This window comes from Apostichopus japonicus, chromosome 7 (assembly GCF_037975245.1).
Source record: "Apostichopus japonicus isolate 1M-3 chromosome 7, ASM3797524v1, whole genome shotgun sequence".
NCBI classification, from domain to species: domain Eukaryota; kingdom Metazoa; phylum Echinodermata; class Holothuroidea; order Aspidochirotida; family Stichopodidae; genus Apostichopus; species Apostichopus japonicus.
The window spans coordinates 15,231,560-15,252,001 of NC_092567.1; the positions used below are offsets into that span (position 1 = coordinate 15,231,560).

The window sequence follows — 20,442 nt, forward strand, 5'->3', positions numbered from 1 at the left end:
ATGTTTATTCCCAAATGACCTTTGACATGGCGTCATTTAAGTCTCTTATCGACAGTTCCTATACAAACTAATATTGTGTCTGTAACGTTGTCAGTTGTAGGATGCACCATCACTTGTAACCGTAGTAACAGACCTGAGTTAAAGGTCAAAGGAAGCATTTTGCTCAATAGCTTTTATACCATTCTATTAAGGAAAGTGAGGGCTCCCTTCCTCAGTGGGATGCTGTCTTTAATAGAACCCTCTGCATCAGTGGTGTCAGGTAGCAATATACAGCTACAAACTTTTGTGACCAAGTTAAATATTGTCTGTACTGTTTGTATACAACAGGATAGCAGAAACAATTTCATATTGTCTGAGGTGGGGTTTGGCTGGAGGATGGCATGGGGTCAGCTGGAATTAATTCTATCTTACTGGGGGTTTCCACGGATTCAATGTGCCATCACCCATTTAACAAGAAGGATTTTCAGCTCATCTGACTGGTTGATGCACCGATTTAACCGGTTTAACTAAAATCGAAAATCTTTCCATTATGGACCCTATCAGTCAAGGAGATGTAAATTGCTACCATGAATGGGATATTAACTCTTTCATATTTTTCATCAATTTGAATAAAATGGTCCAAATAATCCCAAATTCTTTGCTGTGCGATGAATAAAAGCTTGTGGTATATGTTGTCTTGTGAATGTTCACAAGTTTCACCTGTGATTTTGAGTCGGTCAGTTCTTGCCTCCTGCTCAAGCGATGTCTTATAACTCAGAAACCATTGGTTCAGTAACATTCTTTTTTAACACGAGAAACTTTAAAAGATTAAAATTATCAACAGGCTATGGCCATGTTCATGCCACGTCCTCTGTTACTTTATATCCTACTGTACCATCCTAGCATTATATTAAATTATAAAAAAAAAGTATATAAAAATTCGGGAGATTTCATTCATTCATACATTAATTATTTGAATAGTTCTTCAATGTACTCATCTTGAAATGGTTCACTAATTTACAAAGTATAAACCATTCTTGTGAAGCATAAAACTAAATCTCTTCCTCCTTATTACCAAGGTTGTAATCACTAATTGCCCAGAGGGTGTACATTACTATCGGATCTCTCTCTCTTTCCATCTTTTCTTTTTGGGGGAAATTCAAACAGTAATTTCTCGAAAGAAATAAACTTGTTTTGAGGATACCATCAGTACTAAAGGCAGCTGTTTTGGTCTGTCGAATGTAAACGGTCTCTTTGTTTCTCTTACGTCGGCCTTCTTAGCGTCTTTCTTGCCCATTTTAACTCAACCCCCCTCCCCCTACCCTCTGTCGTGTTTGCTCTGTTATATTCCCTTTTCTTCTGTCTTCTTTCATCTTCTTTCCTTTTCTCTTCTCTACTAGATGAGGACACATAGCCTCCCCCTGTCATACCTACGGGCTAAGCGCCGCGTGGTCAAATTTAGTTTCTTTTCCACGGTGCACCCTTACCCGTCGTCTCGCAATAAGGTCTCATTCGTTCTTCCAAAAAAAAAAAAAAAAATGAAAAAAAAATGTATTCTTGAAAAAAAGTTTGCACCGTGCTGGCATGGATGCAAGTTTTCTTTAATAACTAACGAAAGCATTCCTTTTTTATTTTCTCCTGCTGATGAATAATAATAATGAATCTTTGTTGAATTGCTAGTATACCCAGGGCTGGTGTGGCTGACTGTATCATGGCAGGTTTATTACAACCAGAAGGTGCATGGCATTTAATCAGAACACAGAAAATGTGTCAAATATATTAAAGCAAAGCTCATAATCCTGGGTTATTTCCCCCCCCCCCCCTCACATTATCCTTTCCATATCTCATATTGAGTGGGTGGGTTCTGATACTAATGAATATTTAAATTTCTATAATCATTTAACTAACATATATCTTTGGGTTACAATATTGAGTCAACGTTATGGGAATGAGTTGATATAGTCAAGAAGGAACAAGGTAGGAGAGAGGCCAGGTGGTGGGGTGGGGGGGGGGTTGGGGAAATTGGGCATTGGCTGTTGTGAAAGGATCTGAACAAGGGACTTTTCTTACTGTTAAAAACAAATTGTGAGTCATTCTTGACTTTTTGACACAATAATTTTAGCCACAATTGTGAGATTGTGTGGGCTGGCTGGAGCAAGTGGAGGGTTGGGAGAATGGGGAGGAAGGGAGTTGGGGGGGGGGGGGATTGTCAGGAGCATGAATAGAATGGCTTGTCAAAGAATGCACAAAACTTACTAAGAGATATTCATGCAAACCAAGCAACAGCATGCATGCTTGGCTAAACAAGTTGATGTGTTGCAAAGATTCAGGCTATTTGTGTGTTTTTGTAGTAAGCTTTTTTTTTCATCGTCGTTCAGTTTTTTAAACTTGGCAGATTGTACCAAGGGATGAAAATCCAGTTTGGCTGTCCAATGAATCAGTTGTGCATTGTTCATAGTTTATGCTGTTTTCTGTTTATATTTCTCAGCATTTTTATTTAGCTTTAAGCCTTTTATACTTTGAGTTATTTCAGGTTCGAGTTTTATTTTTGTGGTCTTCTTTTTTTCTCCGTATATATATATATCAGGCTGTCCAGCTAGCCTTGTTTTGCCTACATTTTGTGTTCTGTTGCGACATGTCCATTTCAGTTGTAAATTTCCTTTTCTTTCCCCCCTCACTTTTGTCGGACCTTTCTACACTTTCTTCCTCACATTTGTCCAACTTTTTTGTAACGTGGTGTGCTGGACAGTCTGTGTATACTTGTATGTGGCTTTGTTATTGTGCTATGCAGTGGCTACTTCTGATTTAAACATACTGTAGATGAATAGAAAGAAAGAATGTGAAGGATTTCTTTTAAAAGCCTAAACATCCATGAAAACTTACAAACAGTTGAAACTCTTGCATTCCATTCCCATCCTAACCTCAGTGAGGAAAGATCTTTCTTACCGAAATATCTTTGCTTTGGCGTACCCGATGTTGTGGTTTTGGGTAGACTACCATGTGACCTCCAAGTTAGCCTCCATTGCATTTTGCACTATGATTGTGATATAAGCTTCAAAAAGTGGAAATATCCAAATTTGAAAAAGTTAAAATTTTTCAAATGATACAGTGAACTTTTGACATTTTGGCCATTAAGCTGGAATTTCAGATTCCAAAATACGTGTTGTACGATTGGGAATAAATTGAATAAGTTGCTTGTTTACTTCATTTGTGTTCTAACGGTTGTGTTTTTGTGAATCTTTTATGAAAGCATACCGCAAAAATTGTATCTTGGCTTTGGCAAAAATTCAGAAAATGTTTCTGATAATGTAGAGAGCCATACTTACAGTTGTGTACATTCCTAACACTAGATTCGTACAGGCATGTGTGTATATTAAATTGATCGCCAAACCCATATTTTAAGGATGAACCCCTCGGATGAAAGGCTGTATGTTAACTGATTGCTCCCTTGCCAACCTCTCCCCCACCCCCAAACAAAAAGAACCCCCACCCCCTAAAAATAACCAAATAGTGATATTGTTCTCCGGGATATAATGTCCTTTGCTCGCATAGGTTGTACGTGTATCTTAAGGAGGTGCGTGATTTTGCATGGAAGGAAGACAAATTTTTTTATTATTAAAAATAATTTTGTTTATATCTTATTCCACCTGTAGCTTGGCGTACCGGGCAAGATTATCATACCAGAACGGTACAACCCTGCCGAGGACGACGGCATCCAGGACAAGACCAAACTGACCGAGGAAGAGCGGGCCGTCCGGGACGAGAGAGCGGAAAATATCGCCAAGATGCTGTCTGAACACAGCATGCAGAGTTGGCATCCGAGTGAAATGTAAGTCAAATAAAACGCGAAAGAAATTATGACCAAAAAAAAAAAAGGCTGGAACCCACAACCTGATGCCAGGTTTCATTGTTTCTCATACCTCTGTCGTTATTTGCAGGCATGAGCTTTTTATGCGAATTCACGGAATGACCGTGATTTCTTTTCTACCTCGGGGACAAAAACGATTATCCTAACACACTGTAGCATACGCAAGCTGGAGCCTATACCGTGATTTTTGCAAAATTCTGTGATTTTTTTTTACCCCAGGCTCATCCCTGTATTTGTCGATGACATCATATTGGGATACTTTGATTGTGCTTTAGACTTACCTAAAAGTTTGATAAAATGGCCTCTGTTTTATTATGTTCATGTAGTTATTCCTTGGCAGCTTGGTCGAGAATCTGAACAAAGTGAACCCCTTTGGGTTGTTATTTTAGCCCTTATTTTCAACCGAAATGATTTGGGGGAGTGTGATCGTTCCAGTATTACAAAAAGTGTATTTCTCCCTAATTCATCGCTTTTCATGATCTGATTCTCCGGCAGTAATCACAACTGGCTTCGAGAGGGTGAGCAAACCCCCGACGACTTACATAACAGGGTTCAAGAGGAGAAGTTGATGCGCCAGAGTATGCTAGCCAAGACCAGGGCCTTGGCCGAGGAAGTTAAGGAACAGTCTCTCCTACGTGGCCGAGTAGGTAGGCTGATTTAAAACGCACAGGTCTCTCTCTTGTGTTTGATATGCAACTCGACCAGAACTACTCAGTATTACTCAAAATACGGCTTTCCAAAGCCGGTTGAAATCTCTGCATTTAATTGATCGCCATCAAGAACACTTGTTTTTTGTTTTGTATTACATGTCATTACAAATGTTAAAATTCTTGAGAATATCTGTTGCTATGCAAAGTCAATGTAAGCACTTCACCTAAACCTATCACACTTTCATAGCAGATGTATTTAGCCTAGCCTATTTTTTATATTAGGGCTGAAAGTAGTCATCGTTGTCATTAACTGCTGAGGTTAACAGTACCAGGTTATTGGACCGTTCTGAAGATAAAGGAAAGGTTATTAAAATTGATTCCAAAGAGAAGATTGCTCAAGTGAACTATGACACTTCTAGTGAGAAGTGTTATTATGAGCTATGAAAGGCAACGAGGTATTAAATTTAAACACTCTCACATTGCTTCATAAAGTAGAAGAAAGTGAAACTCCCCTGGAACCTAGAAGAGACTTTTGGATGCTGTCTCCCATCTCACCCATGGCAACAAAATGTCTACCTAAGAGTACAATTGAAGGTATTGAAGGGTTTGGTAGGCAATGTGAGGGTCAAAGTTCTCTGTTGACACCCTCCCATCACTCCACTCTCCTCTCTCAGTGGAAAGGGAAAGAAAATCTTTGATCATCAGTGAGGGTATTTCTGTTTGATTTGGGTAAGATATTCTGAAGTATCAAATATAATAATTACTTCTCTTTTGTTTGCGATCAGGTAACCAGGACATGAACCATCAAAATAGTTACATGGATCAGAGTTACCATTGGTCATCTGAAGAGGAGAGGTAGTGAAGAGGTCAAGGGTCATCACAGATACCCCAAAACCCAGATGAGAAATTATTTGCCTTATGAAGTGAGAAAACGTCTGTGCCGTCTTCATGATATCCACGTAGCGTCGGAAATTACACGAAATCGAGAACATTTTGTCGTCGTAACAAGAGAGTTGCTGATCTCATAAAAATGTGCAGAATTTTGACGAGTTTGGGAACTTTTCTGTTCATTTTCGGAGGCAGTTTTTTATAGCAGTATCGCTTGAAGTGGATATATCTCTGCACTGTCTAAGTTGTGGTTGGTGAGCAACGTCAAAAGCTACCGTTCTTGTTTCAATTGATGACCACATAGTAAAAATACTATTTCAGAAGCATGGGTCTGTAAGACATTGGCAATTTAAGAGCAGCGGGCTTCTCATGTGTGTACCGTCAAAACCATTGTAGGAGAACATTGCTGCTCTGATGTAAAAACTGCTTTTCACTACATTATAAATTACATGGGTGTACAAGAAAAAGGAACACTCTGCCGTTATTTGGACCATGGGCATTTTTCATAGGAGGATCTTGCTAACGTAATACTTTAGGTTGGAGAGCAGCGGCCTGCTCTCATGTGGACTGTTGCAGCAACTAAGACAATATTGCTGCTCCAATGGTAGACTGAATGTTACATTGCAATTTAGTACATTAGGTTGGAGAGCAGCGGCCTGCTCTCGTTTGGACTGTTAAGGCAACTAAGACAATATTGCTACTCCGATGGTAGACTGGATGTTACATTGCAATTTAGTATTTTAGGTTGGAGAGCAGCGGTCTGCTCTCGTGTGGACTGTTGAGGCAACAAAAACAATATTGCTGCTCCAATGGCGAACTGGATGTTACATTGCAATTTAGTACTTTAGGTTGGAGAGCAGCGGTCTGCTCACATGTGGACTGTTGCAGCAACTAAGACAATATTGCTGCTCCAATGGTAGACTGGATGTTACATTGCAATTTAGTACTTTAGGTTGGAGAGCAGCGGTCTGCTCTCGTGTAGCCTGTTGAGGCAACTAAGACAATATTGCTGCTCCATTGGTGAACTGGATGGTTACATTGCAAGTTCGTGGAGATGACGTTAGGAGTCGGTTTCGCTCAGATTTGGATATGATGTGAATTTAAAGATTTTATACAGATAGAAGGGCAAGGCAGTAAATTTTAGCAAGGAACAACCATTTTCTTAAAATACTTCTTAAATTATAACCCACCACAGACAGAACTTTACCATTTTTCTCCTTGTGCTTTGATAGTGTTTTTTTACATGTTTTGTGTAAACTGTAGGTAAATTTAAAATATAAGAAAATATGTGCTAGACTTAAAAATGCAAGTTTTTATTTGTAAGAAAAAAGAATTTTTTTCACAGAAGTAAAAAGAATTATGGAGGTAAATTTCTGATCAGTTTCACCCAAATTGAAGTTTAAGTGCCTTTCACATTTTTTTATTTTTAAATTAAAAAATGGTCAGTTTGTGATACGATATTTTTATGTCATAACATAGTATTTATTTGAACTTTCTCTCGTTACTCTGAAAAAGGTTAAGCACTTTGAATGTACTAGTTATTTTCAACAAGTAGATCGAGGGACGGTAATCAATATTTCCAGTTGAGTTGACTAATGAATAGTAATGATCTTTCATGAATAATCATGAGTCATGTCTTGGCTAAATGAATGCTCATTGGCTGACACGATTGAGCGCTGGAATTTGACATCAGTGAGAAGATTGGATTTCTCGAAAAACCAAAATGTCATCTCTCAGTTTTAGAGCAGCATATTTTTACGAACATCAACATAACGTTAAACGACGAGTATTAAACTGACAGAAATGGTTTTGTCATTTAGGTCGGCATGGTTACAAGTAGTTTGTAATTTATTGTATTCCAAGGTATGTATTCCAGTAGGTCAGCTGTGTTAGAATTCCATTCATAGTATTGATAGTAAAAAGATAAAATATTTTTGCTAGCGGTATTCTTTTTTTCTTTTTTTTGTTGCTTACTTCTTCTTCACTTAAGCTGTTTCTCTTTCTCAATTATTCTGATATTTTCATCACTTGTGAGCTGAGATTATGTACTTTTAACTAAATATTTGTATTCATTTGAAATTAGCTTTAAGCAAAGATTGTATTCATTCATTCATGCACAAAGAAATGTATCATTAATATAATACCCCCCAGTGTGGAAGTGTTGCATAATTCATTAGGTCTTGAACCTTTTCCTTTCATCTTTCTATAATCTTATGAAAGTAATTTTTGAGATAATGCCATCCAAACAAACATCATGCAAATGTTGGTTACAGCAACAAGTACAGTAGTTAACAACATTTGGTGTCAACAGTATTCAGGGACTCAGCAGTATTTGAAAAATACTTACACAAATGACAGTGAATAATTTTTTTCCTTTGCATGAAACTATTTTTTGTTTGTTTGTTTTTGGTCTAACTTTCATAGACACCGAGTTGGCTTTTGTATTCAAATTCAAGTCACCTTAGATCATGGAAATTAGGTCATGGAATTAGATCATGGGAATTTGAAGACATAACATGTTGTGTAACCTATATATTGTGCCCCAAGTGTGTTCAGAGTTCTATATAAGTATTGCTTGTATCACATGTACTTGTAACATCTCATAAGTGGTGGCAAAATTATCCCACTTCTGACACCATTGTGCATGGCATTTAAAGCAGCATGTAGGCTTTAATTTCATATTTTGAAATGAGCTAAGAGTTTTCCACATTTTCCCCCAAAACCTAATAAATGTACAACTGTGGTGTTGATTCTATATTTTATATCTCTTATCTATGAGGATAGACGAAATGAATTTTAAATTTCTTCCTCAGCCAATGCAAATTAATCGAATTAGTAAAATACCAACAACATCTTGCTCGATCTGATGCAGACTTCTTTGCGAGATCTTCATATTTTATTGTGATGTTGTGTATGCCTCAAAGCATGATTCCTGAATGGTAAATGAAACCCAGAAAGCCGATTTAAACAATTTCTAAATTGCACAAAGATAAAAAAAATTGTTTTTGAGAGATGCATTAAATAATATAACACATGATTGGTAAAGGCATATTTTTATATTTTATTCCGTGTCTGAAAATTATGATTTAGCTTACTTTTTGGTAATTTTACAAGCATTTTCATCCTCTGTGAATGGAACATAAAAATGGCCCGATTGAGGGTTTTAATTTTGAATCGTAATATTCGTTCGTACTGTAGAGAAATTTTCAAGTGCCTTGCCATAGAGATAGAGATTTAAACTTGTATAATAAAAGTAAGTAACGTTGGCCCATTGACCATTTTTGTCAGCGTTATATATGATTTTTTAAGCACACGGAGCCCATCATTTTTACCCGATTTTACGTACTTCTTCCACGAAAATTGTATTCATCGTTCCTCAACTTAGAACTGCAAATATTTAAAAAGATGCAATCTTATGTTAACCTTTCTTGTTTTGTGTTTTTGTACTTTATAAACTATTTTACTTTGTCAATGATATTTAATGGTGATGGTCTTTGCGTTTGATTCATTTTAGTACTGCTTTTTTCTTTAAATGAAACTTAAGGGTTTTATATGTTGATGAAGGTGGGAGTTAAGAGGCAGGGCTTTCTCAGGAGAAACAGGCTGAGAGGAGAGGAGGGCTGCAAAGATTGCAGCCTTGGTGTAGTACAAGGAACTGAAGCATTTATATTTAAATACACCTAGCCTTGCTGTGATGTGTTCATTTGATTGGGGTTTCTGCAAAGGTAATGTTGGTATATAAATATTATAGATGAGGGAGTAGGGAGGGTGAGGGGGGGGGGTGGGGATTTTATGTTGTTTACCATGCTGTCTTTTCATGTATTACTTGTCACACTCTCAACACCCCTTGCCTCCCCTAGGGGAGGGGCAGTAGCAATATAAGTGCTATGGATTAAATAGTTGAATCCAGTATGGGAAACTGGCACTGCAATTGATTCCACTGAACCATGTCAATGAACATTTGCCTCAAGAGTCTAAACTTAAAAACCTTGTGTTATGTTTTTAAATCAAACTAATTAAAGACCAATTGTTGGCGACCACAACTACAGTATATTGAGGGCAGCATTTGCATCATCACTGCTGGTAATATGAACATCTGTGATTCCTTCATGATTGGTGTGTCATTCATCACAAGAAAGAGAAATAAATTTGTTATATATAGTGTTCAAAGGAAAAAGTAAAAAAGAAAATATTGCAGTTCCGTTTTGAACGAGGCTGTGCTGATCATTCACAGTAATATTATTTTCATGACTATGATGGTAGAGTTGGGAGTTTGTTCTGTGGTTTACCTCCTCTCCTCACCACAATTATTCCCACCTTGTTCTTTTACGATGCTTCCAATCAATGTAGAATATAACTTTATTGTTTTAGTTTAAAAGGTCATTAGTATTGGTCCCTTCCAACCCTCCCTCCCCCCCAAAAAAATTAGAAAAGTTTAAATTGCTAACACTTTACGAAAGTACTTTTATTGGGATTTTGACCCTCCCAGTTAATCTCAGATATTGAGAAGATGAAAATTTGAGAAATAAATTGTGTTGGTAAACTCTAAAATGTTTTTGACTTGGCATGTGAGTGACTGTTTTGACTTTTTAAACATATCTTGGGGTTCTGTACTAATGACCTTTAAATTAACGGAGAGAAAAAAAACAGAATAAGGCAATTTGTAATGAGAATTATTGAACCGTCACTTGTATTATATTGTTCATGTTTTAATAAAATGTACTGTAGCAGGAAAATGTAGCCTGAAATACATGTTGATCATATTTAATTCTCCCTCCCGTTCTATTACCATCTTTCAGTGTAATTGTTGTGTAGGTCACAATGGTCAAAGGTCATCTATGGGTCATCCCCACGGATACAGGTCATCTATGTGTCATCGGACAGATTAAGGTCATCTATGGGTCATCCCCACAAATAAAGGTCATAAAGTTGAGATCATCAAAACTAAAGCCACAAAAATCTATATTTATATTTCTTCTCTTCAAAACACTGGTAAATATTAGTATAAATTTCTTCCAAAATGATTCAACTGGTAAAAAAATAATTTGGTTTTATTCCTTATATTCTCCTATAACATCCACAAATCACTGCACTGCTTTCACCTAACACTGAATCTGCACCCTGTTGATTAATCACCATGGCAACTGGACTGCAAATAATGTGAATTAATTGTAACTCACAGGGCCTGGCTAATTAGTGAGAAAATGTAATTTGTCATTTAATTTAAGTGTGAAAAATCTAAAACTGCATGGCATTGTAGTGACCAGGTTTAGCATTCCTTGAAATTGCTAGATAATCCTCATAAACATCTCTGGAATTTTTTTGACATCCCTATGCAAATGAGTTTAGTTTGTTACATGTTGTCTGCCTATTGTCACATGGTATTTGAGTTGGCAGTAGTTTACAGTACATATGTTCTGTTGTAGCTAGAAGCTAGTTCTCTACTGGATATATGGGAAGTTGAATAGGTTAGGCAGTAGCAATGTATGTCTTTGTCCACCTCATGTTGTAAGTCTGTTATATCAATCTGTTTATTGCCTCTCACATTCCCAGTGACTGTGACATCCACACCTATCTGGCCTTGGCTATTTCATATACATATTACAGCATGTTTCTCCGCCTCGTAGTTTACTTTGCTAGCTGCTGTTTATTGGTATTTAATATTTATTCTGTCCTCATGCATCGTCAGACATGCACTTCTCATCGTGTCGTCAGATGTTTTCAAATCATTGCACATCAGTTATCAAATATATTTTCAAGCTCAGCGTTACTACCAAGTCATGGGAACAGTTTTAATCTTCAGCACTCTACCAGTCTCTGCTATTACATTGCACAGCATTTTCCTGGCTCGTCACTTCTAGTGCACACATACACTTTCTGTCACACCAGCAATAATCAGCTATTTTAGCTTCTTTGACTATAGTTACTACTATAGTCACATAGTAACTTACTAGGGATCTACCAGTTTTCCCCATTTCCCCATCCTTGCATACGCTGCACAACATGGAGTCAGTTACTGAATATTACTGTACCTAGGCACCTCCTCAACAACTGGTCCATGACGGATGACAAAAATACTTAGGCAACTATTCATGATGACTTTATCGAGTATTAGCCTTAAAACTTGTTATTTTCATCCTTTCAAGCAGACACACTTCCCTCACGTACACGACCACATCTCTGAATGTCATGTCAGTTTTACCACATGATCGGAGAACGAGCAGATTCTACACACACAGGCCCAGGAAACATCTGACAAACAGATGGAACTTTTCTGACACCCAAGTTTCAAGATAATCGGGCGCTATTTCGTCTACCATAGCAACCAGTAAAACTGATCATACTTTGTTCCAACTATCACACCATCCGTTCGACCCTTTCACACCCTCCCCCAACCTTGTCTCACTTCTCCAACAAGGTCTGTTTACATATTTTCATGCCATACAATATATTATACGAAAAAAAGCCAAAACATTTTGTAATTTTTATGAACAAAGTTCCGCCTCATCATACTAGTTCTTCCCACTATGATGAAAGTAGCTGATTTTTGTAAACCAATTCCCCAGTTACGCAGTGAAGCTTGTTCAGCAAATCTTTGGGTTTTGCTCTTAGCCTAATGGCGATAACATCTACTAATACCAACACTACAAATCGATACAGTGTTTGTTACCTTCTTCTTGCAACTCACAATAGAAATATTCCACAACAATTTGAAACTCTCAAACAATTCTGAAAATATCGTTAAAAAAAGTCAAAACTTCTCATAAATACATTTCTATACAAAAATATCATTCTGGAACATGCCTAGATATGAAGAATGGAAAAATGAATGACTTTGTAACAAGGTGATGAAATTTAATTGCACTATAAGTTCACTGGAGAGATAGGGTTTACTGCATCTGATGCTATCAATTACAAAATTCTCCCACTCTCCTTCAAAGGTATTTTGTTAAGTACACTCTTGGAACCGTCAAAAGCTGTATTCAACTCGGCATTTGGGAGAACGACGGATTCTCGTGACTCCATTTTGGAGTCAATCTAACATTGTCGTAGTCAAAGTCGGGATCCAGAGTAAACGCTTGTACTTCATCAGATTGTGATTCCTGGAAAGAATTACCAAAAAGAAATTGTGAAAATGTAACATTCAACAAAGTTTAGAACGAGAAATTTTGTTACGGAGGAGTGTTAGCTCAGTGGTTAACGCTGGTGCCTTCCAATCATAAGGTCCCAAGTTTGAGTCACTCCAAGATTTATTATATGTCGTCCAGTTACACAGTTGTTGACAATTCATAATCATGGACGTTAAATATGAATCTAAGAGACTGACTTCGGTCAGCTTGCGGCTTTGATAAGCCAATGAGGCTTCTTCGCGAGTTCCTGCTTGCAGGAGGATCTAAAATACATACATTCATACATACATGCATCTAAGTGAGTCTCTGGTCAAGAATTTCCTCGCTTTGGCTAAGAGTGTGTGTAGTATATAATCCCTTTCCAAGGGAATTGTGTTCACATTTTACGTACAATCGTCACAGGCTGGATCCAAGGGGACTGGGGTTCAGAGTGGATCAGTTATTAAAGTTGTTTAGTTTTTGTACCCAGGCTCTCTCTATTTTGGGTGACTTTTCTCAAGAAAAAAGTACCTTAGAAATTCCTGAGTTGAACTTCAATCTTACAGTGGTGTAGTTATTGTGGCAAAATCTACCATTACCTGATGTGTATAGATGTGGAGTATAAAGCAGGAAGTCTTATAACTTATACCATCCTACTCATAGGATGATACATTGACACTCGACTAGTTAAGTAGTCTACACATTTCAGATGGTAAATATCCAAGATGGGACATTAAGAATAAGATATACTTATATATCAGTCGATCGCCTCAGCACTATTAATTGGCACTGCCGTGACAATTGCACTGGAAGAAAGAGCGAGTGTTGTGTGGGGTGGGGGGGGGGGAAATGGGAGGAGCAAGCATGTCTTACAACCCCCCTCTCCCAATTAAGAGGCGAGTATTTTCACTAAACAAATACAGTAATTTTCATAAAACCATGCAGTTTTAAGTTGGTCACGGTAGCTTTAAAAGTGGATGGTGGGTAAGTTAAATAGCTCCTGGCATCTGTAGCGATGCAAGTTGTACCAAAGCTTGGTTCAGCTAGACCATTGGCAATGATATAAAAGCCATGCGCACATACAGACTTTTCCAGGGACTACTTTTTTAACCTTATACATTGCAAGGCTCACCTCGACCTGGATAGTCGGGTCTCCTTCCAAATTGCGGACTGATAATCTTATTTCGCTGACTTCAACTTTTGCTTCTTGGATATCTTCTGTTGGATCAAACTCTCCGGGCAGATGAGAGATGATCTTCCATACAGAGACCGACTCCAACTCTCCCGTTGGGTCAGAATTTGCCTCTCCTGGTGGGCCTGAATTGGCCTCTCCAGGTGGGTCTGAATTGGCCTCTCCAGGTGGGTCTGAATTGGCCTCTCCAGGTGGGTCTGAATTGGCCTCTCCAGGTGGGTCTGAATTGGCCTCTCCAGGTTGGTCTGACTTGGCCTCTCCAGGTGGGTCTGAAATGGCGTCTCCAGGTGGGTGTGATGAGAATTTCTGCATAAAGCCTGAAACCAACAAAGTAAAAGTCAATTAGACTTTTGATTGTGGCAATTTTTGAAAAATTTCTGACAAAGTGCTACAGAAGTGTTAAAAGGTCATTAAATTGAAATCTTTATATACACATTGTAAACAGTTAAAGTTTCGCAAAATGACTGTTTTGTTTTGAACATGTAGTGTATCTCAAAAACATGTCAATATAACTGAAAATTATTGTTTCGACAAGTTAACCAAAATGCCCAAAAGTTTAAAATTACCATTTTATCAACTTTGTACCATTTTGACAATGTGTAATAAATACTATTTTGACATGATTTACCAACTGCACAAAACTGCAAATATGTGAAAATAACCATTTTGAACATTTAGTACCATCTTGACAAAAAAGTCAAAATTTAAAAAATGCCATTTTGATGCAAAACATCCCATGTGTCAACTGCCATTTTCCATACCTAGTGTCATCTTCAACTTGACAAAAAGAAAAGAAAAGAAATGCAAAAAATCTGCCCAAAAATCAACCAATCATATCATATTAAGATGTAATGACTGTGCTACAAGCAAAGAATTTAAAAATTACCATTTGCATACGCACCATCTGGACAAAACTTTAAATATCCAGAAAAGTACCGTTTTTAAGAGATGTGCAGACTGTGCTAGAGGGTGGGTATAACATGATGCTGAATAGTTACAAAAAAGAACTACATGGGCATTTTTTCAAGTGTTTTGTTTGTAATCTAATTAAATCTCAAGTAAACCCACCTCTATTTGGTGACAGGTCGTCTGTCTCCTCTTTTTCGATACTATCTTTCATTCCTAATGTCAGTTGTTTGGCATCCAGGAATGTCAAGGAGTCGGCAGAATCCTCGAGAAGATCAGAGATGTCCTCGAATGAGAGGTCGTCCGAGTCGTCTTCGTCGCTCGACATCTCATCTAGAAAATTATCAACCTGAGAGGACATTAGGAAACGGGGTAGGAGAGAAAATCGGTTACATTGTTTGTATCACTTCCTAACTTTACGTCACACAAAGATGAACGGAATGAAATATATCATATTTTAATAAATGTACTGTATTAAACTACGGAAGGTGTGCAAAAGGTAGCGTAATAACTTAATAGCATAATAAGTAATCATATCTAGAATAATAAGTAATCTTATCTAGCATTATAAGTAATTTGTTTTATTTACTTTTTATATTTTTTTATTCATATTTTTTTTATCTAGGTAATGCCTTAAGACCAGCAATTCTATTCTAGTGGAAGCTAATTTAAAGCTCCTCTGCCCGGGTAATTCTAAATCAAACAGAGAAAAAAAGTTAAAAAAAAACTGCTTATCTACTGCAAAAATCCTGTGTAAAACAGTATAAGTTAGAGTGCCTGACTTTTCAATCCTAGCAGGATCTTCTTCAAAGGCAAACTGAAAAAGAGAACCAGATTTAGTACACATATAAACTAGAGAGAAGTATAATTCTTACAATATTACTTACCTTCACATATTTCTGCTGTGGAAGTCTTTGCCTTGGAGTAGTTAAAGAGTTGTAGCCTTCACCAAGCTCCTGGTAATTAAATGGAATTATAATAAAATGTTACTATCATATGACATTTTTATATGTTATACTGCATGGGTGGGCAACATGCACCTCTTCTGCAACATGTACAGTATTCCAAGGAGAAATGTAATGGGGCCAGGTTTTTAAATAAGGGGTTAATCAACGGTCTAGCGTGCGTTACTCACAGGATTAATGCACGATCGGGGGATAATGCAAGCGATGCACGAGGGCGGAGCCCGAGTGCATCCAGCGATAGCATTAACACCCGGAGTGCATTAATCATGTGAGTAACGCACGCTAGACCGTTGATTAACCCCGTTCATTCATACACTACCATTTGTGTGGGGGGAAATCATAAAACAAAACATTTTTGGTTACATATAACCAAAGATTTATTAAAGTGATGCCCCGTAATTTTACCGTGCGTTACTCACAGGATTAACCACGGTCAGCTGACCTGAATGGACCAATAGGATTTAGGAATCTTTACTAAGTATGAATGAACACCTAATAATGAAGGCCTGCAGAATTTTATAGCAAAGAAAAGCATGCAATGTGTATGCTTTCTATTATCAAAGTTTGTGCCTATAATTCACAAATAAAGATATTGTCTTTCCTTTCTATACCTCAGTTTCTAAATCGTCCAAGTTTTCTACGTCTTTATCGTCTGCTTTTCTTCTAGGAACTAATAGATTTTGCTCCAACGCTGTGTCATGCATTCCTGCACTTCTTTCCCTCTTTACATTCATCTCACGTTCAAATAAGTTCTCTTCTGGGTATTCCTCCATTCCTGGTATGAACTCGTCAACATCTTCTGTATCGTATGTAAAAAAGAATACAAACAATTTTCCATAAATTTAAACATTTTGTGCAGCCAAAATGGCAAATCTTAGTTAAGTGAAACTATCTTGTGAGTATTGCATTAAAGATCTGCTTTATTGGCACCAATTATAGCACGTTATAGTTAGGAAAGTTACTTGAGATTACATAATTGACCTGCCACGGTCGTAAATCGACCTCAGGCTCAACAATTAGCCTGCATAGATCCTTAACACCATTAGAATCTTTGTATAAACACTGTTTGGAAATATGTTCATGTCTACAGTGTAGTTAATCATACAGCATTCACACAAAGACCCTCATACTAGAAACAATATGTGGTAAGCGTTGCAGACTATAATTGGAAAAAAAGAGGTCATGTTACGACCATGGGAGGTCGATTACGTAATCTCAAGAAACTTTTCCATGATAGAGTGCTATAGTTGGGGTCTATACAGCAGACCTTTAAAGATGATGATTATTAAACCCAATATCATGCTAAATAGACCAATGGTATTTATTTAAATTTGAATATTAAATTTATCTGCAATGTAACCGGTATGCTTAGTACTCATGGAGACATTTAATGAATACTTGCACACTTCCTGATTCTAGGGATAATTTAGAATGTCAGATCCTTTGTTGAGGTAATCTTGAAAATTTTTTAAAACTTTGGGCCACTATTGATCATCTTTAAAATGAGGCTATGAAGTAACTTAATACATATGAGAGGAAAAAGAATTAAATAATGATTTAAATAGTAATGTTAATTTCAATAGTTGTTGTTGAGCATTATCAAAACAACTTCTCTGTTCAAGAGAGCTTACAGTTAACACTATTACTGCTTGATTACTGTATAACCATACAATTGGACATCCCTTACTAACAGCAGATTGAGTTCTTAGCACTCTGTTGATTAGAAACAAAAGTATGTTTTGGTAGAGTTATTAAATTGTTAAAGCAGTGGATTGCAGGTGAACAATTAGACATGGACTGAGGAACTGATTTGAAATAAATTTGGAAGAATTCCTGAAATGAAACCATATGTCAAAAGGTGAACATCTTAAAACTAGGAAAGATAATTAAACAAATACATGGAGTTTAAGGCAACCTTATTTTTAGAATTGCAGAAATGCATTGAATGATATAACCATACTTTTTTTTTCATCATGATGCTTAAGGTTAAAAAGAACGGTTCACTGCACAAAGGAAAGAATCGGAGGAAATATATATCTCTTCAGGTTGACAAGAGTGGTATATCTTACATACCCTTCTTAAGGTACATGAAAGAGTCCATGAACTGTTCGTAGCTCTGTACAGGAGAAGCCAAGACCATGTTAATTGCAGAAGGTACATGTACTTCTGTGAGCTGGTTGGTTTCATTATCTCTCACTTCTGGAGTGATCTGGTTTGGCGGTTGAGCAGCAGCCATAACCTTTTTCTTTCTGTCATCTAATGTAATTGCTGAAATTAGATCATAGAATAATATGATGATGGTTTATAACTTTATAATATCAAACAGAATGTTCAAAATTACTGGAGAAAATGCGAATCCTAACCTGATACTATGAAGTATGATAGGGAGTCCAAAACATGGCACTTTTCGCTAAATATTTAACAAAGTAGGCTTATCCCATCCTCATCTCCAAGAAGGTCTCCTACATAGATTTGACAAGTGCAAAGATGGTGCGTTAATAATATTAATTTGAGCTCAGGTCCAGGGGTCAATCCCACGGTGCATAAAACATTCATGTCAATGAATTTGTGATATGGAACTAGAACTTGTAACATCATGCATTTCATACAGACTACAACATTGTCATGAACTCACAAGTCGTGGTGCCATAACTAACGTTAGATTAGGAAGGAATAAAGGCCTACTTGCTAGTATAAGAAAAACTGAAGCCTGACGTGTGGCCTAAAGTTAATTGTCACACTAAGTTACACTTAGGATAACACTAACAGTTGAGTTAGGCTAGGCCTAACGTAATATAAAAGTTATAGTCTGATGTTTAAGTCTAACATAGCATTTGTCTAAAATTTCCTTATGCAGGTGTATACATACTTTAAGCTTGGAGAAAGGCTTTGCTGGCGCAAGCAGGCATTTTGTAACAATATGTAACTTTCTGTATGGGTTACTTTTCCACCCAGCATCAGTATCTTTCTCTCATTTATTTACACTTAGAACCAATCTGACCATGGAGGCTGACATATTGAAGGCTCATTCAATATACGAGAAAAGTAATCTTCCAAGAATAGATTTGTTGCCCAAATTTAATCAAATTATCTTCTTTTTTATTATTAATTGTTTCTTAATATATTTTTAAATTATCGAATTTATAATAATAATTTAAGTACTTTTCTGATATAATTCTTTCTATTTAATAAATTTAACTTTACTTAACTTGGCAGCTAATTGCGCATGGGTATTGTATTCCTGAAGAATGTTGTTGATAGCTTTTTTCCTCTCCTGGCAACGAATGAGTTATCTTTCCCTAATTGGAAACATTCGTAGTTTGCCAATCATTCTGATATATGTGATGAACCAGGTGTTAACAGAAACATAATACGCCCTTTTTCATCGAATTTGTGACTTATTTCTCATGGTAAGCTTCTCAGAGAATTCAGAATAATATTACGATTAACTTGAGACCTAACGAAAGACATGTGTAGTGTTTCGTGGAACCGGTATCAAGCGAAATTGTTTGTAGTGTGAGAAGTATGCCATACATGGAGGGTCTCACTCAGTTTGGTTTACTGTAAAAGTTCAGCGTAAGCACTTCACTGCCGATAAAGTTAATATTACGATGTAGCTAAGGCTAGTAGGAGAAGGAAGTATTGATTAATTAATTACTTAACTTAGTAATGTTTCACTTGCAAACTTAGGAAGAGTCTATGAGGAGAAAAGCAGATTAACGGGAACGGACACAATAATTGCAGAAAACCCTGCAACTCGTCTATCTACAGTACCTCGCAGCTGGCTGAGAAGTCACAGTTAACATCTACATTTAACCTATAGTATACCTATAATTTGATAGTGTACTATTCTGTGATCAGTACAACACTTCAATCACACATAGGTGCTAATACATCACTGTATTTGTGGAGAATTAGGCTGAGAATATTTTCAATAATATACAGTATATTAAAAAAAACCCATTCATAATGCATTGTGGACTGACAATTACATGTTGTGCCATTCTCAAAATGCATTTCATTGCAATGCTCACTGGGAGTGGGAAGCAAGACGGTTTTAAAGGGATTACATTTGGGTTTAATATGGGTATTTTGTAATTGCTCCTTTTGAATGTGTGAACTGTGATCATTGATAGCATACCTGTCAACTCTAATGCAACTCTCAGCTTAGGTTTACTAGTTATGTATCAACATTCTTGAAAGAGTGTCGCAACGTATTGCCATTCAGAAATTTCTGTGCTTGCCTAGCAATTTATTTCATCATGAACTTTTAATCTTGCCACTGCATAATAAAAAGAGAATTATTTCGGCCAACAGGTTCAAAGATAACCATTGGGAATTGCCTATCTTTTAATTTGTCAAGAAGATCAACTTACTTTTACCTTTAATTTAAGGAACTTGATGCCGAACAAGATTAAACATCAAATAAAATCTTAAATTTTCAAACTGTTATTAATGGTATGTATTATAAATTGTTCCTTCAGTTGTAAATAATTTTGTAATGACACAGGCCTGTACATTAAACTATGCATGTATCTCTTCTATCACTTATATTTTGTAGAGGTTCATTGCTTTATCCTAAAGTCCTTTGGCAGGAGTATACCAGGATGTCCCTCAGGACAAAGGTCAATGGTATCACTGCCTGGGTCAACCTGAGGCTCAAGGGATATGACCTACTCCTCAACAATGTTCTCATGGACTTGATGAAAGGGACAAATGTAAAGATGTTGATTCAAAGTGAGTTTCACAAAGATATTTAAAGTTTATCTGTATTACCTCCAAATATGATAAATTACAATAAAATGGTCACTGACTGTCGAAGCATTATGTATTTTGTACTGCTTTCTGCAGAGCATGTTAACTTATTGCCTTAAAAGTTTTATTA

The 20,442-nt window shown here is 36.8% G+C and overlaps 3 protein-coding genes across 11 annotated transcripts in view; 2 read left to right on the forward strand and 1 right to left on the reverse strand.

Moving 5' to 3' along the window:
* The window catches only part of LOC139969432 (uncharacterized), an 84,374-nt gene extending 76,959 nt beyond the window's left edge, over positions 1–7,415 (forward strand). For 6 of the 9 annotated variants that reach the window (XM_071974378.1, XM_071974379.1, XM_071974385.1 and 3 more), the window contains 4 exons: positions 1,380–1,484; positions 3,633–3,808; positions 4,343–4,494; positions 5,283–7,415. In XM_071974378.1, coding sequence (XP_071830479.1) covers positions 1,380–1,484; positions 3,633–3,808; positions 4,343–4,494; positions 5,283–5,356 — 507 coding nt within the window. In that variant the 3' untranslated portion in view covers positions 5,357–7,415. The remainder of the gene's footprint in view (positions 1–1,379; positions 1,485–3,632; positions 3,809–4,342; positions 4,495–5,282) is intronic. The other 3 variants (XM_071974383.1, XM_071974384.1, XM_071974380.1) reach the window with 2 other exon arrangements.
* Positions 7,416–10,331: 2,916 nt separating this feature from the next.
* Positions 10,332–18,574, reverse strand: LOC139969433 (uncharacterized). The gene is made up of 7 exons (XM_071974388.1): positions 18,427–18,574; positions 17,631–17,825; positions 16,169–16,356; positions 15,480–15,548; positions 14,755–14,941; positions 13,627–14,003; positions 10,332–12,488 (listed from the first exon to the last, which is right to left on the reverse strand). Exons 2-7 carry the CDS (start codon positions 17,791–17,793, stop codon positions 12,369–12,371), a joined length of 1,104 nt encoding a protein of 367 aa, XP_071830489.1. The 5' UTR covers positions 17,794–17,825; positions 18,427–18,574; the 3' UTR covers positions 10,332–12,368.
* Positions 18,575–18,803: 229 nt separating this feature from the next.
* LOC139969434 (uncharacterized) overlaps positions 18,804–20,442 on the forward strand; it is a 31,662-nt gene continuing 30,023 nt past the window's right edge. Inside the window, exons 1-2 of the mRNA XM_071974389.1 lie at positions 18,804–18,967; positions 20,119–20,294. Of these exons, the coding sequence (XP_071830490.1) occupies positions 20,165–20,294 (130 nt within the window). The 5' untranslated portion in view covers positions 18,804–18,967; positions 20,119–20,164. The remainder of the gene's footprint in view (positions 18,968–20,118; positions 20,295–20,442) is intronic.

What these genes read in the sequence shown, in the direction of transcription:
- LOC139969433 (XM_071974388.1), bottom strand. Translation starts at nt 17,793, where the DNA reads ATGGCTGCTGCTCAACCGCCAAACCAGATCACTCCAGAAGTGAGAGAT. An exon ending in CACAGCAGAAATATGTGAAG is followed by an intron (nt 14,942 to 15,479) that starts GTAAGTAATATT and finishes ATGTCCTCTCAG; the next exon opens with GTTGATAATTTTCTAGATGA. An exon ending in CGACCTGTCACCAAATAGAG is followed by an intron (nt 14,004 to 14,754) that starts GTGGGTTTACTT and finishes TGTTGGTTTCAG; the next exon opens with GCTTTATGCAGAAATTCTCA.